This window comes from Phycodurus eques, chromosome 1 (assembly GCF_024500275.1).
Source record: "Phycodurus eques isolate BA_2022a chromosome 1, UOR_Pequ_1.1, whole genome shotgun sequence".
Classification (NCBI taxonomy): Eukaryota; Metazoa; Chordata; class Actinopteri; order Syngnathiformes; family Syngnathidae; genus Phycodurus; species Phycodurus eques.
In genome coordinates this window covers 5,801,987-5,819,658 of record NC_084525.1, presented here as the reverse complement: position 1 = coordinate 5,819,658, position 17,672 = coordinate 5,801,987, and the positions used below count along the sequence as shown (strand labels likewise).

Sequence of the window (17,672 nt, the reverse complement as noted above, 5' to 3'; positions counted from 1 at the left end):
CACATCCCATAAACATGTATAATTACCGTGATTATACATTTATGATTTTCACAGTCATCATGGTTCTGTGGGAATCCATAACTCGCATGTGGGCCACAATAAATGTGAACAGCCGTGATTTTGTTTTCTATGTTTGATTTTACTCCAAATTCATGCTCACAATAAACGCTGAATTGAAGCAACCGCATGTCAATATGCATACCTACAAAACATTTAACCAAAAAAACTGGTTACCTACCTTTTACTCAGTACTTGAGTAGTTTGTTTTTTTTCCCCCACTGCTTACTCAGGTGATTATTTGGAGGGCTACTTCGTACTATTACTTGCACCATTTTATTCCAAAGTAACAAATGGGCAAACATCTTACATGAGTACAATTTGTGGCCACTCTACCCACTTCTGTACTCCTACAAATAAACACATCAACACAACCTCTGACCTCGACTGTCTTTTTCGACCCGATGCAATTTCCCCCCGACAACGGAATGTTCATTGATCAATTAAAACCTGTGACAATCCCTGATTTGTATAATTCCATCGATCAATCAATCAGCCATTGTACAACTAAATACAATAGATGGATTGCATTTCAGATTACCAAGATCAAGTGGAAACAAACAAACTGTTTGTTTTTTGACTGTTTGTTGTACTAGAGCGGCTCCAACTACCGGAGACAAATTCCTTGTGTGTTTTGGACATACTTGGCAAATAAAGATGATTCTGATTCTGATTCTGAACAAAACAAAAAAAAATCGATCCTACATTGGTTGTTGGAATAAATGTCCACCCATCTTCCATAGCGCAGGTAAACTGCAATTAATTGGTGGTTCAAAAAGACACCTGTCCTTCCTCTCACCGATCCCGTGGCCGAGATTAGGCCGAGCCATCCAATCAGCAGGTCGCTCCTGTTCACAGACTCGATACGCACACTGGGGAATGGAAGAGCTGTTGCGGCGCAAGCACAAAATGCTGCAAACACAAAAAAAGCTCTCTCTTTCCATTTCCAGTTATACGGGAGGTGCAGTGCACCGTGTCTAGTTATGTTTAATAATGGGATATAAACATTTCCATTCAGCAGAGCAAAAGCGTCTCGAGTCGCGATGTATCACTTCAAGCAACAGGTTGAACCTCGATTTAATGGACCCCGATTTAACAGACGGAAAATAGTGCCCAGTGGGAACTCAAAATGCCCCCTTTCTTGCCCCAGTGAGGTAAGTTTCCCCCTATTAGTCTCCTTTAAATCGAGTTTCCACTGTACTTGTTTGACAATTGCTACTTTCAAAGCAACATCCACACAGGAAAGCCACAGCAAAGATTCAAACCCCCAACCTCGGAACTGTGAGGCTGACCTATTAACCACTTATTCGCCATGCCGCCCCATATGCGCAAACATTTCTGAGAAACAAAAGAACATTGGGCCAGCTGACAAAGCACACTGGACAAAGTCTGCTCAGATTGGAGAAAGGGTGTTTCGGTCAGGTCTGGGAAAGCTCTGCTGCTTCCTACTGTGACGATTGCCGTGTAAAAGTCCCAATTTATTGTTTGCCTGCCCTTCGGCCCCCTGCCCGTAAAAGCTGCTCTATTCCTGGCGGACGAATTGGAGATAAAAAAAAATAAAAAAAATGCCCCCACGATCCTAGCCAAGTAAAAACAGTCCGGTGTCAGCAAGGTCAAACGGGAATCTCCCATCTACAGCCGCAGCCGAGGGGAAGGAGGAGGCGGGGTCTCTGAGTTTTCTAGGGGAAAGTTCACAAGACTCACACTATCGCACGACAACAACCCGACTGTACGTTGGAAAACAAAACATGGTCATGCAATTGTCCTAATGGCAAGAAATGTCAAACTCAGGCAGGGATTAGGAACAGAAGCTCTTCTTTTTTCTAATTGTGGATGTTCTACACATTTAGAGAAAACATTTATGCAGACTTTCAGGCATATGGCTAATGAAAAGCTTTTTTTCTTCTGTGTCTGGGATGGGCAAATGTGCTTAAAAGCCAAAGTGCAGTTTCTTCCTCTCATTGGAATGCATGCAGTCGGACTCTCGCCTCCATCTTTCGGTGTTGTTCTTGAGCTCACAGACCGGACTCAATTCTTGTTTATTCGAAATTTTTAATTTTTTTTTTCATTTCTTGTGTATTCCAGTTAAACCAATTGTTGCAAATCACTTTTAAGGGTACCCAAACACACTGAAAACCAGTTATATAACAGGCTCAAGGATTTTTAAAGGAGGGAAATTGGCCAGCTCCTTCAGAGATGAGGTTTAAAAAATAAATACAATAAAAAAGTGTACCTAAAATAGCTTATTTTACTGATACAAAAATAATTATTTTTAAAATGTGTTGATTTCATTTGAATTATAATTACCCTATTACGTAATAAACGTAAGTGTATGTAAAATGTACTCATCATTATATTGTATTATTTAAAATAGTTGAATTCCCAAATTATTTAAGGAGCAGGGTGGACGATTCGCATTTTTGTCTCTCAGTTATGAGGTCAAGTATTTGTTGTTTTTTGTTTTTGTTTTGCTCTATATCAAGTCATGTTATGAGAATATACTGTAATTGAAAGCGTGCTCAGCGGAATCTGGGTCAAAGGCGACTGGTCAGCGACACAGCATGCAACTGGAAACCTCGTAAACAGGACCCGAGCATGGCTCCTTGCTTATCTGTCGCGAGCGAGTCATTCGCTGACTTTTGATACTGTATGTGTTTGTCCTCTCAGGGTCGTCCTGTTTTTAGCTCTATTTGATGAATATCATGAGCTGACAACGTGCACCGCCTCCCCTTGTGTGCGTGTCCACGTCTCCCTCACATGCACACACGAGTCGACAGTGCAGTGCATTTATTTGAAGGCCTCCGTCACAGACCCGCTCAGCGACCTGCATTTAAAATTAGCTTCACCCTGACCTGTTGCATGTAACAGCGCAATGCCTTTTGCAGTGATAATAAACGGTCTACCTTTGAGGACGAGAAGCGACATTGCGCTGACTCATACAGACTCATGATATCTATCCAGCCAGCTTTGTGATTATCATATAGGCATAAAGGTGTGTGGGGGGGGGGAACACTCCGCACTCAAGTAGAAGTACAAATACTTAAGTGTTAAAAAAAATACATACAAAAAAAAGACAGGGAAAACCAGTACAACTAGAGTTCCACAAGGACTATTATAGCGTTGGCAAATGTCATTTGCTGACGAAATACTCATTTGTGGCCACGAATTAGGTATAATGTGTGCATAAAACACTCAAACTACATATAGATATAACATATGCACCAGATGTGGACATTAATGAGGTATAATATGTAAACAAAATGCTAATTTGTGGCCATAAAAATGCTTCCGTGAACACGGATTTGGTACAACGTGCTCAAGGTGGTTTAGATAGAACCTGCGTAAAATGGTCATTTTGGGGGAAGAAATAAAAGCCAAAATAAAACGAAAAAACACAACCCCCCCCCCCCCCACAAAATACAAATTTGTGGACATGAATTTGGTGTATCAGGCGCACAAAATGCTGACACTGTCTGCAGCCAAATGACAATCTGCTCTCAATTGCCTTACCTGGATATAAATAAAGGTTAAATCAATAAAAAAGAAATGAATATATACTCCACATAAATACATGTTGCATTATTGCTCACTATAATTATTATATGAACAGCTTATTGTTATGGGAAAATATATCGCATAAGGTTTATTGTTCATTAGAATTCGTGTATAAACTAGATCACATCGTTAGGTCAGCGATATGGGGAAAATGAATGAATATGATGAATAACTACATATCGGTATTTCAATATGGTATTGTGACAATTACGTGTATTGATTTTTGGAATACAGTATATAGTATTATGTATTATTTTAGGTTAAGAAAGTTGTGATAGTTCTAAGTATTGTTGATATAATAATAGTCAATACAGATAATGGAGCAGATGTGCTAACCGGCACATTTGCCTCACAGTTTTGAGGAACACCCAATTTGTGTCCAAATTTCAGGAATGCAAAGGTGGGGGACTCGAGTCACACGAATTGACTCAAGCCAAATTTAAGTCACCAATTTTAGGACTTCGGGCATTATGGCTGAAACTTATGAAAGACTCAACTCGACCTGAACAACGTGATTTGACAAATCTCGCCTTTTTACATTTCTGGTGTATTTTGGCCCACCGAGAGAGTCGACGTTACGAAACTACATCGTTACGACATGTTGACAATTTCAATGTCTACAGGATGTGCAGTATGTACAGTACAAGGTTGCAATATGGTTCGAAAATGATTGGTGTGTATGTCCTTGCACCACCTTATATGGACCAAATTTCAACATCATTTATATGGGAAAAAAAAAAGGTTTCAAAAACAGTTCAATAATTGTCTTGCACTGTGAAAGTGTACACGTACTATAACAATATTGTGGGGGTATTGACATGTCTGTATTTAATGTCATTGTTGTGCATGTGTTCAAGGCCATACTATCATGTAATCATAGTCATATTTGCCATTTGCCAGGTCGGCATTGCAAATGATAATCAGTTCTCAATTTCCTTACCTAGAAAAATAAAGGCGCACAATTTTCCTACTTGTCAGTAGCGCTTTATGATGCCGTATTTTTCAATGATGTACTTAATTAGAACAAATGTTTTGAATTACTTCTTCAAACACTATGTGTCTGATTTTGGTCTCACCAATCACATATCATTACAGCTAAAACTGTATAGTTGAAGTTACATGAGCCAGCACTACCGCTTGTGAAGGCTGTAAACAGATTAGATTGACTTGGCAGCACATAGAGGCTAAAATCTGAGCGGACAAATTTTTTTAGCATCTATAATTCATGGATTTGAAGCAGCGCACCCAAGAGAAACAATACTAAATAGAATAATAGCAAATAGACTGTTAGGAATAGATTACCGTAATTTCTCGTGTACAATGCACCCCCATGTATAATGCGCACCCCCAAAGTTGACCTCAAAATTCTGGAAAACCCTTCTACCCATGTATAATGCATTTTTATAATGCATGATTTTGCTTCTAGCCATATGATCAAAACGAAGTATTTTTTTCAAAGAATTATTCTGAAGTTAAGCACTTTATTTGAACATGTCATACTTTTTTTGATTTACTCGCTCTTAGTTTGAAATTCACAGCCTTACTTTTATTTAGTAAATGAGAAAACACACAGTTCTGCTCATATGTTTGATTACCCAGGCAGAAACTTATGAGCACAACTGTACATACAGTATATGCATTCATACGTACATCTGTCATATTAGAATGAAAGTGTAGAGCTTTTTCATAACCTCTAGATGGCGGCATACTTTTACAAAATGTAAAAGCTTTTTCATTTCCCCCTATACCTATGTATAATGCGCACTATTGACTTTTGACAATCTTTTTTGGGGGGGAGGGTGGGGGGGGGGATGCGCATTATACACGAGAAATTACGGTAATAAAACTTTATGGAACAAATATTAGAATCGACATCATAAACAGTGTTTCTGCAGAGAAGGTCTTGCTGGTCCTGACGTTCCACCACTGAATGTGTTCAAGCGACGGCAGCTGTGGAGCTTTCCGGCGCAACGTTTTCACAGCCAAAGAATCTGACCCCGTTGACGCTTGAACGTGTCGATTATATTTGAAAAGTAGGCCAGACGGCAGTAGGCTTCTGAGCACAAACGGACCCCACTTACATTTGTCTGAAAGTCAAAAACACATCGGGTCGTGGTTCACCCTATGGTTTTGGGCCAGAATTGACTAAAAATAAACTACTTTCCTGGCTGAAACCATTGCGCAATTGTAGAATTTGATGCCTGCGCTGACCTGTTTACCAACCTTTATTATTTTATTACTGTTATATCACTTGAGTATTTCCAACCTTTACTGGGCCAAGACCAACATTGAGACAATACCCCTTACATAACTTTGATTCCTAGATTTTAAAAGTCAAGTTAGATAAGAAAAAGTTACTTTTAATTACATTCGGCAGCTTCATAAGGCACATTAACCAGAATACATACATGTGATCCGACAGGACTTGAAGGTCAACACAATAACACAATATGAATTATGACTTACCGTCATAATTCGTAGCACACAAATATATAGCATTATTGTTCTGCCTGTCACTATTTGTTGCTGGCATAGATGGATGAACAAGGATACATTATTTGTAGTAAAGAAATAATTTTGGCACCAATTCAGTGAAACTTGATCATTTTCTGTGCCACTCGTGATGATCTCTCACGGTAGACTAATGTGGTGCAGCACAGTGGTTGAGAATCATTCGTTTAGATCAGGGATGTCAAACTTATTTTTGCTGCGGGCCACATCGTAGTCATGGTTTCCCTCAGAGGGCCGTCATGAGCGCGAACATATATACAGTAAGTGTACAATTGCCTCATGTTATTACATATACACAAAAAAAAAAAAAAAAAAATCGATGAATAACTATATTTGAAAACAGAAGCCAGTGAAAAAGTTGTTAATTCAGTTTATTTTGAAATGGAGATTGGTAACAAAAATATTTGTTATCAACGTTATATAAAAGGAAAGACGAATTGCAATGCTGTTATTTTAGCAAGAAACGGGAAGTCGACGCACTTGATTTGCTTTCGCGGGCCACATAAATTGATGTGCGGGACGGATGTGGTCCCCGGGCCTTGAGTTTGACTGCTGTGGTTTCGATTGTGAATGTCAGGAATTCCTACTAGATCAGATATTTGGGTCAACCAGCTTGAATTGAAGTACAATTTCAATATTGCTGGTGACAGAAAAAAAAATAACTTTGTGGAGCCATTAACATTGCATCATCACTTTGGAGCAAACCATTTTCAACACTGTAGATTGATCAATCTAAAAATAATTGGCCCATGTGGGGACTGACCAATAGTATACATTTGTGAAAATAAATAAATCAATAATTGACCAAATTTGGACATATGGGGTTTCTGCCCAACAGTGATAATATGTCTTCCGGCAGTGGTTAACAAAAGTGTATTCTTGTGCAATTCCTTTTTGTGTCGGCAAACGTCTTATTCATTTATTTGAAAGTATAAGCAGGTTATACATGTTGCGCTTTTATGTATTTATCATCACATCAAAAGGCACCAAATAGAATGTAACCATTAAATATGTAAATATATATAGCTCCTTGTGTTTTTGTCCCAATAATAGATAAATGCATATGAAGATATAGTTATCATTGATATTTTTCTCTCTCATAGTACTCCAGGACTAACAAGAAAATAAGATATGATGGTTTCATTGTTAACTACAACAAAAGGAAAAAGTGACGAACATGACAGTATACTGTATATTGGTATATTGAAAAAAACCTCAAACAATTTTGTCTCATATTCACCTTCCTCTATATTTCCCTGGTACTTGTGTGTAAAAAGTTTGAGCACCACAGATTTTCAACATAATTCCGAAGCCTGCCGTGTAAAAGTGCCATTGATTGAGTCACAAAAATACTTGGACAGTAGCTGTATGAGCAAAGACAAGCGATTGTGGCTTGCTGGCGTTTCTGTAATTCTGCCGCCCTCTCGTGGACAAAGAGCTCAATTAGTGGAAAAAAAATAAAAAATAAAAAAAAGTTTCAATCCCCGTTTTCCTAAAACCTAATCAAAATCTATCCACTGACATTTTAATCAAAAATAAATGAATATAATTATATTAATAAATACACGACACCTTGATTTTCACTTCAAATCCATTTTGGTGGAAGAATAGACCGAAAGCATTGCTGTTCCACTGGCGTCCTATAGGTGTCAGTAGCGTGCTTTCCCACCGTCAAAATAACTGAAGAAGACATTTCGCCATCCGTGGAATAGGAATGCGAATACGACGCATTCATTTCATTCTTTAAAAGATTAAGAATGTTTGCAATACAGGAGGAGGATTGAGGAAATGTGAGATGATTTGTGTGTATGTGTTGAATGCAAATGTAAATAAGGAAGCAAGGTCGCACTTTGATAGCTCATCGCACTGTTTTATTCAATTACTGACATCTCAGGAGAAAAGGAGAGCCTTCCAACTGTGTTTTTTTTGTATTTTTTTCCCACCGCGTTGATGCAACACTGAAAAAGCGCTATTTTCCAAACAAACACACAGGTCCCTCCTTAGTGATATGTAAGAGGCAGAAAAAAATCTCACCTGGACAGTTTTGCATGAAACATACAAATGAAACAGGTTCAAACTTGTTCCCCCCCCCCCCCCCCCCCCTCCCACCTTCTTTTTGTATTTCCACATATAATAATAAATATCCATTCCTATAAACACCCCAACATAATCAAAATATTAAGTCACATGAACTGGAAAAAGATCCACGTTGTAAACACAATGATAAATGTACAAAACAATAGACATCTCCATATAAATGTTAATGGTTTTCGTTAGTGATTTCAGTCTCACATCAGAGGAAATCAGCGGATACAAACTCCACGCGGAGATTGAGTATTTCCTGAGGTTTATGGGTTCCCCGTAAAGGCCAGGAGAGGGGAATGGCTTAGACGTTACCAAGGACGTGTGTACCTTTTTAGGGTACCAGATTACAGTTTTCTGAGCACTTCAGTTTTATAAATGTACCTACTCCACTCTCCTTCTAGGCCACAAAAAAAAAAAAAAAAAAAAAAAGAGCTGATTAGAGTCGTATTTATCTTGTGTGCTGGCCCACTCGGAAATGTTGGGGAGTTCTCTGTTAGCGAGCCCGGCCGTGACCTCCGAACTTCGGATGGCTGAAGAAGATATTTTCGATGAGTGTATGTAAATTAGAGGGGCGACGGGTGAGTAGGGGGGTTGGCGATGGGGATCCTGAAGTAAATGCAAAAGAAACACTGTGGAAAACTGTACATGTAAACATCACACTTTCACTGAGTCCAAAACCGGAGGATGGGTCGATACAAAGCTTCACACGGGTACACAGGACGCCCCCTCCCCATGCACGGAGCTACAGTCTTATCAGTGCAGGAGAGGCGACTGTTCAAATCAAATAAATAACAATAGCATTACAGACCACCACCAAATGATAACTTCAAACAGGCAAGGGCTTCTGAAAACCACTTTTGATATATTTTTTTTCTTTTTAAAACAGTGCTGTACCTACAGGGAAAAAAAAAAAAAGGAACATTTCAAAACATATTTTATTACTCTTTGTACAGCTATACAGTACACTTACTTATCTGACCACTTTAGCAATCCACAAGCTACCAGGGCATTTTCATCAACACCAATAGATTATTACATCGTCCAGTCAATACAAAGAGAAGATCCATTGGGCATTATTTCCAAAAAAAAAAAAAATAATAATTTAAAAAAATCAATAAATCATGGTTGTAGATAACACAAACTCCAGTGCGATTACAATGTTGGTCCACTTAAACATCAGCAAGCAACCGTTTGGATTAAATGGATCTGTGAGTGTGAGCGCCACGGCAACAGTAACCAAAAAAAACAAACAATCAAACAATGCCACAAAACAACAACAAACAAGTCGAGGAGACGAAGGAAGACTCCCGCGCACATCAGGATTACTTGAGATGGATGCTGTACACGCACGCACGAGCTGGCGCGCTCACGAGCTGTATAGGCCCGAAATAACATTTACCTCTCACACACCTAAAAACTCTCATATGCACCCAAAAACTATCACCTGCACTGTGAAAAACAGTCAATTTAACCCAAGAACTCTCCCATGAACCAAAAAACTCACATTCACCCAAACAATGATTTGCAAATCATTGTATTCTGTTTTTATTTATGTTTAACACAACGTCCCCAACTTCATTGGAATTGGGGCTCGTAAAACAACTCTCAAACACAGAAAAAAAAAAAAACTCTCCAATGAATAAAAAACCCATTCCCAGAAAACACACACGCACGTGAAGTTGACACAATGACTAAAAATAAATGTACACAAAAAATTCATCGTCACTAAAAAACGTTCACACCCAAAATCTCTCACATTCACCCAAACAAAACTCACGTTCACCCAAAAACTCTCACATGCACCAAACCATCTCAAATGCTCTCAAAATAAACTAAGTTTATGGAAACACCCCCCCGCACCCCAAAATGTTCTATTCACCAAAGCCCATCTTACAAAAGCAGCAAAAAACATTTACACAAAGGAAATAAAATATTTTTTCTGTGCGTAAGACAATTTTTTTTTTGTCAATGTGAGACTATTTTTTTTTTTTCCTCTATGTGAGAGTCCAAAATTGTGAGCGTGAAAGGAAGCTCAAAAGTGTAAAGAGAAGCCATCTGAAATGTCAAATGCTGATTGGCTCTGCCAAACAATAAGTCCCTCCCTCATTCTGGGGCTGTTAACAGTTTAAAAAAATTTTTTTTTTTTTTTTTAGTGTGTGTATGAGAGGTTTTTGTGGTGCTTGTGAGAGGGTTTTGTGTGTTAGTGTGTGTGTGTCAACTGTCATTTTTGGCCTCTACGACACCTCCTACGGGCCCGCTGAGGAGCTGTAAAGTTGCTTCCGACCGACTCGTGACCACGACTTGGAGGTAAAGACCCACTAACGTATCACCGTGTTATGTTTCCTTAATCCTGAGCTATAAAGTGCTTCCAAACTTGCAATAGTTCATCGAGATTACACTTGAAATGCAAACGGGATGCAGCCCACTGACTGTGTGATGGCCGGGCGCCAATACAGAATGTGTCATAACTGGATAAATAAAGACGTATATATCTCTACGTTTTTTTGTTGTTGTTGTTGTTTTTTTGTTTTTTTTTGTAAGGTGTGAGCCGAGTCGGCTGCTCGTAGAGTAACTGTCGTAGTTTGGAATGTGCTGAGCGACTGAATTACATCTCTGTACAAAGTGGGTCACTTCACTTTTACACAAACGGTCCACAACGACACTTACATCAAAAATCAGAACCGGAAGAAAAAGAAAAAAGAAAAAAAACGAAACAAAAAACACACTTGTCAACCGTGTTTGTGCTGAGTGACTCCCCATGAAAAATATGAGACTGTGCTCTCCGTCTGACCTCAGACTTCACCCACACGCACACGCGCATGCACACACACACACACACACACACACGCACGCACACACAGCAGGGAGCGTAAACTGATGTAGTTACATCTTTGTCAAAGATTGTCTCTTGCGTCTTCTCAAACTGCCAGTTTCCAGTAGTATGTGATGATGAACAGCCGAGGTTATAGGGTGACTGCGGCGGGGGTGGGGGTGGTTGACGGGGGGGGGGGGGCCTCGGCCTCGGTTCTGTGGGTGTGAGCGAGCCGCACGCTCCCTGCAGCCCGTACGAGTGTTTGGAGTCACCTCAGTCGAACAAGTAATCAGTCCGTATTGGATGTGTGTGACAAAATGCACAGAACAATTCCTCCACAACAACCACAACAACAACAACAACAACAAGGGGAAAAAAAAATGTGCAAGTCATGTTACCTTTGAAAAGTGATGAGGTTTTATGACCAACATCAGTAGTCACAATGGAGAACAACATTAAAGTTGGCTACAATGCTGCATGGGATTCCCATGTCTTTTGGGACCGGAGACGATTGCGCTGAATGAAACCCCCCCCCCCCTTTTTTTTTTTTTTTCCCCTACAACATAAATAGTACACCTTTTACTGATTATCGTCAACATTGCACAATTTCTGAACGCACTCAACAATATATTTATTTATCTCTTTCTTCCCTGACAGGTTTTTGTGACCTCCTCATATCTTATGCGCAGGGAGGGCTCTTGTTCATGACCCAGCCTGGCTTGTTCGGGGAACGAGTCGAATTAGGAAAAGACTTGAGCGAACATCATTGAAAAGCATCACAAAAATGATCATAATTTCTGCTGTGTGGATTTTTTACTGACGTGTGGAATCAGCGCAGTGGCAGGCAGTTCAGCGGCGGTTTGTCTACCGATGGACATTGTTGGAGGAAACATTTAGACACAAAGAATCAGACTGGAGGACACTTGGGTGTGCAACAATAGCAGTGTGGTTGAAAGCTCACTTTCTATTCCAAATCAGGAATAAAATGTATCAAATGTGGCATTTCTTTACAGAAGTGAAGAAAAAACATCATTATCAAGTAATGTCTCAATTTTGGTGCACAAACAAAAATTTGATGCAGAGATTCTGTCGTGTATTAGTGGTACTCTGGCGCTCTCTAGTGGTATGCGAAAGAATCACTGCAATAAATATACGAAACAAAACGCAAAATACAACCAAACATATTAGACTGAAGCTTGTAAGCATGCAACAGATTATTTAAACTTTTTAAAAAAACTTTTCCTGTACAGGACATTTTTAGTACAGTTCAGTTTTATTTTACTTTAATCAATGTGCTTTTTAGGACTAACATCTCAACATCTGTATATTTTCTGTGACTGTATTTAAATGTTAGCCATTATGTTAGTACTTGGAGAGCTAAATATTTTTGAGGTAGTACTTGGTCTAAAAGATATGAGAACCACTCTTTTAATGTATTAACTATAAAGTTTGTTTTAGTTTCCTGAAAATCATTACATATTTTGGGGCTTTTCAACTTTTTAAGCATTGAAGCTTTTTTGCATTGAGGAGAATTTTTCCCTCCAACACTCTCATAATATAATATTATTATTACACCATATGTACCCATAGATACATTAAAAATGAAAAACTTGCCTATTTTCGACAAGAAATATGTAATGTTGCAACAGCAAATTCAGATTTTGTAATTTTATGGGAACGTTTTTATTTTTAAGATATGTATTTTTTAGTGTTCTAAAGTTTCATAATCGTATGAAAATAAAGTCATATTTAGTTCACACATAGTCGTATTTTATGATATTAAATTCAGTTTAACAAGGGAAAAAAATGTCACAGATCAACACTTTATTCTTGTAATTAATCCTATTAACACCTAACACATTCTTGATAAAATAGGACTTTATTCCCTTTTTTGCTTGTTTGTTTATCAGTGAATGTTTGAATCTGTATTGAAGATACAGACAGATTTTTAGAACCGCCTATTAGTCCTCATTCTTACCTTTTTGTAATCGAATAACACATTTGATAAATCTTTCTCCACATTCTGATTGGGAATACAATGTGCAGCGTCCGCACTCCATTAGAAGAAGCTTTTCTCACTTTCACCCCCCCCCCCCCCCCCCCGCCCCCTAAGTACCCTGCTATTATTCCGTCCCACCTGCTGATCACCCAATCAAACCTTGCCACCGTACAGGACATTTGACTTCATTTTAGGGAGATAATATAAACACGTCAAAGGAACCTGCACAGAATTGCTGGGAGAGTCAATTGAACTTCTCCGGCGCCCACGACGATCAGTGATTCCCAAACATTAGAGTGCCGTAAGAGAGCGTCTTGTGGGTTGCGGGAAATGGTCTAACTGGGCCCACAATTATTCTTTATTTACGACAAATAATGTAACTTGTTCATCTATCTATGCCAGTGATGTATGGTGACAGGCAGAACAATCACAGTGGATATACTTTAAAACGTCTACAACACGTTTGTTCAAATACCAGGTTTTTGTGAGATGAAAAAAAATCAGACCAAGAGAAATCATTTGTAAACTTAGTTTTTTTTACCATTAGTGTGTATAAGTGAATTGGGGGGGGGGGGGGGGGGGAGAAAAAAAGAAATATATCCAGAACACAGTGAAGAAGGTCATCATCAAGTGGAGAAAATACGATGCAACAGTGACATGACTGAGAAATGTCCATCCCTCCAAAATTGAAGAAAATGTGAGAAGAAGGCTTCCCAAAGGTCAACAACAACATTGAAGAAGCTGCAGGAATATCTGGCTGGTAAATACATGTGACAACAATCTTCTATCTTCTTCATATGTCTGGGCTATAGGGTAGGGGGCAAGATGAAAGCCTTGTCTTACAAAGAAAAAAACACATTTGAAGTCCCCAAACGCACGGAAAATGTGTTACGGTCTGATAAAACCAAGGCTGAACTTTTCCACCATAATTCGGCTTGAACTGGAGCCTGAGTCAAAGTGGACGCAATTATGAACAGTTCCAAATAGCAGTCGGTGTGAACAAAAACCTTCGGGCTTTGGCAGGAAAAGCCTACTGGAACAGCTGAATGTCCCTTTTTTGTGTGCTGACTCCTACTGAACATGAATGTTGAATGTGACACTCGGGTTTTTAGTTTCCACTTTGAAAAGACGTTTCAACATTTTCAATTGAATAACTTTTAAAATGATTTATCCTGGTCTCATTGTTTTATGATATCGCCAAAAACCTGGCCTTTGAACAGGGGTGTGTGAACTTTTTATCCACTTCAAATACTCTTCCATTCGATGGCAGAAGGTACAATTAACCAGTGTAACCACCTGAATAATAGCCTTGATTGATATGTGTGGGTAAATTGAAATTAAAATCATAATTGTAAGTAAATACACCTTTTTTGTGGGACGTGTTTGTTTGGTGGTGTGTCGAGAGATTTCTGTTTTGTCAAATACGTGCTTAGGTTCAATAAAGGTTGGGAAAGACTGCACTAAATGTACAATCGCATTTGTTTTCTCCACACATCGGCGCTTCCTGAGACAAATGGGTTTGAGGTGGTGAAAGAAACATCCGGGGGAGACTACAGAAGACAGAGCGCTGAGGTCAAAGGAAACCAAATGCATAAATAGTCATGTGGATGAGTAAAGGTACCTTATAGGACCTGCTGTGCTTGGCAGAACCGCTCCTCTTTGTTTGTGCCTTTGTCCAAGACCGCCGAGACTTGCATGTCAGCGTGACATATTTACATTTGTAGACGGACAGACAAGCTGAGTGCGGGCCGGGCCCGAGCTCAGTTCTGCTGCAGAATCAGGTTCTCCAGTTCGTCGGCCGAGCGGAGCAGGAAGGCGGCCGACTCCCGATAACCGGCGATGAGCTGCCTGACCGCCGTGACTTCCGGAGGACTGAGCTGGGCCGAAGCTCCCCCGCCCCCGCCACCCTGCCCGTGACTGTTAGAGCTGGAGGAAGAGGAGTTCGGAGCGACCGACTTCATACTTAGATCTGTTGGACCTGCGGACACAAGTGCGATGTCAGTCGGGAGACATATGGCAGAAAGCTCATCGGGAAGTTTAGACATTTTGATGTTTGTAAACAGTAGGCGCCAAGTGTTTGACCACCACTTACCTGAAATGAAAACAAAGACAAAAACTTGTTGTTTTTCAGGTTGCAGTACAGAATATTGTTAGGTGGAGAGAGTATAGCTAGGGACCACTGTTCTACACCGTAGTATCTGTGACGTAGAATGTGTGTGTGCCTTTAAAAGGCGGGCCTGGCCTATTGAGTGAAGGTGGAGTTCAGCGAACGAGAGTGTAGAGTTAACTGGCTGTGAACCGGCTAAACTGTTAGCCAATCTCTTTAGTTACGGCATCACTTGAGGCGATCAGAGGGTCAGCTCTGAATGTGCTTGTGTTTACAGTATTCTGTTACCGTTTGTTCAATAAAGCGGCTGAAAGGGTACCAGGGGCTGTTTCTATTCTCCATCTATCCTAACCACCTGCTATGGATTACAATTTGTTCGAACAAGCAGTGGTAGGCTATATTAAATTAGTTAACTATGTTTACTTTACCGTAGGCCCCCCCCCCCCTTTTTTTTCAATGCCAGGTAAAATTAGCGCCGCTCACCGTTGGTTTGGGCCGCAGCAGCGTTCTGCTGGTTGCTGCCAACCGTGCCGTACCCACGCAGGTTGTAGTTGAGGCCTCCATTGGTGTAGAGCTGGTCTTGGGCAAAAGCTGTGCTGGAAATGACAAAGCCTGACGGGGCCACAGATGCAGGATCTCTGGTGCTGGGCTTGTCGACAAGGGCAGGCTCGTCCTGTGAGCAGATGATTTGCTTTAGTGGCACAAAGGCATCGGAGACACTTCATTAGGTACGCATATACACAGAGAGGTATTCATTTGGCCGTACTTTTGTTACTGCAGTGTGGTAACTACAATGCATCATGATGACACCTCTTTCTATTATTTGACCTCTCTGGTGTCGTTTAATGAGTGAACTCAAATATTAAAACCTATTGTATATACAGTAAACATACTTCAACACTACGTTTATTCATTTGGAACCATCTTACGGCATTTTGGAGCATGACATAGAGTTTTTTTAATGAGTAGTTATGATCATTCTTGCACTTGTATCTGCAGAGTTTGAAGGGCAACGCATGTAAATTGTGTAACTCACATGATTGCGATGAAGCTGTTTATGTCTTTACCGTGATGCAAGAAATGCATTTCAGTGGGCCACCACCATTTGCTCTTTTATTGGGTTCTATCAACAAAGCTGAGGCAGAATTTCAGTTTTTATCATTTTTTTCTTTTTCTTTTCCCATACAAGTTTAAGAAGTCTTGTTGTTCAGATGACATTGGCATTGGATTGCCATGAAATGAGTGTCTTTATCTCTTGATTGTCTTTACTATTATGGCCTAAAATTTCCAATCATCAATAACTTTTTGAAAATTGGACTTCAAGGATGGCTGTTACAGCATGGGAGATATTTACTCGTATAAAACAAGATGGACTCAAAAAAACGTTTTATTGTCTTTACCGATATTAATTGAATTGTATGAAAATGATCCATATCCTTTTATGATATTCATTCAAGGTAGAGAGACAAGACATTTACCGCTGGGTAGATATCGAGCCGCATCCTCTTGGCGGCGTTTCGAGTTTCGCTCTCGCATGCAGCGGCGAGGATGTTCTCAGCCATGGCAGAGGTGAGGTGAGGAGGCGTTGGTCTTATCTGTCAGCATGAGTCAGCAGGATTTGTGCACATTGAATGAATGTCAAAATATGTATAAATGTTTTCATAGTGTTTGTAATTGATGCCAGCGAAATTCCAGGGTGGCAGATTGCGTGTTTTTTTTTGCTTTGTTTGTTTTTCTTTTTTTTTTTTTTTTTTTTTTTTTTAGATTTTCCTAACCGGGGTTCAAATCCGGCAGGTACTCCGGTTTCCTCCCACATGCCAAAAACATGCGTGGTAGGTTGATGATTGACGGTGAATTAAACTTCCATCATCAGGTTTGTGGAAGAAATGTTTCTCACCGGTATTTAAAAAATGATGGGTTTCTACTCTCTTTGGGTAAATAAATTAGCAAAACATACTGGCTGGGCCTTTTAGCTTACTACGTCAGCTCGACAAGCACACAATCAATTTCAGCATCAAAAGAAGCGCGTCTGTGCCATTAATCCGAGCGACATAAAGGTCAATTATGCTACCAGTCCCAGGTGTGATTTTCCACCACATCCATTTTTGAATCAACTTGCCGGTTGAAATTGAAATGAAGGTTTACATTCTGCATTGTTCTTCTTTTGACTGACACTTCACACATTCTAACGTCAGCGGAAGAGAAGAAGGCCAAAATCATCTCTCAAGTCATTTCCCCCTGTTTTCTCAATCGCTCTGCCTTGGTTAAATGACGGGGTTCGTCTACAATGAGAATGCTTGAGCGGAAGTATGTGTGACATCATGGCGAAGAGGTTTATATTAATACCTCAAAACCACTTTTTTTCATGCGGCGACAAGATTTGAGGTAGGTGCGAATGCGCTTGCGGGAGCGCTCCTGGAACTCTGGGAACTGGCGACCGCAGGATTCCATGATGGCCTGGATCTTCTCCTTGGGCTGTTTGGAGATGGGCACCATGCGGTCCAGATTCTCATCCACGAACAGACGCACGAACATCTGAGAGGCAG

At 40.0% G+C, this 17,672-nt stretch overlaps 1 protein-coding gene across 1 annotated transcript in view; it reads right to left on the bottom strand.

Moving 5' to 3' along the window:
* Positions 1-11,583: 11,583 nt before the first annotated feature.
* The window catches only part of nol4la (nucleolar protein 4-like a), a 39,122-nt gene continuing 33,033 nt past the window's right edge, over positions 11,584-17,672 (bottom strand). Inside the window, exons 8-11 of the mRNA XM_061674003.1 lie at positions 17,473-17,661; positions 16,605-16,721; positions 15,610-15,799; positions 11,584-14,997 (exon numbers count right to left, since the gene is read on the bottom strand). Coding sequence (XP_061529987.1) covers positions 14,780-14,997; positions 15,610-15,799; positions 16,605-16,721; positions 17,473-17,661 — 714 coding nt within the window. The 3' untranslated portion in view covers positions 11,584-14,779. The remainder of the gene's footprint in view (positions 14,998-15,609; positions 15,800-16,604; positions 16,722-17,472; positions 17,662-17,672) is intronic.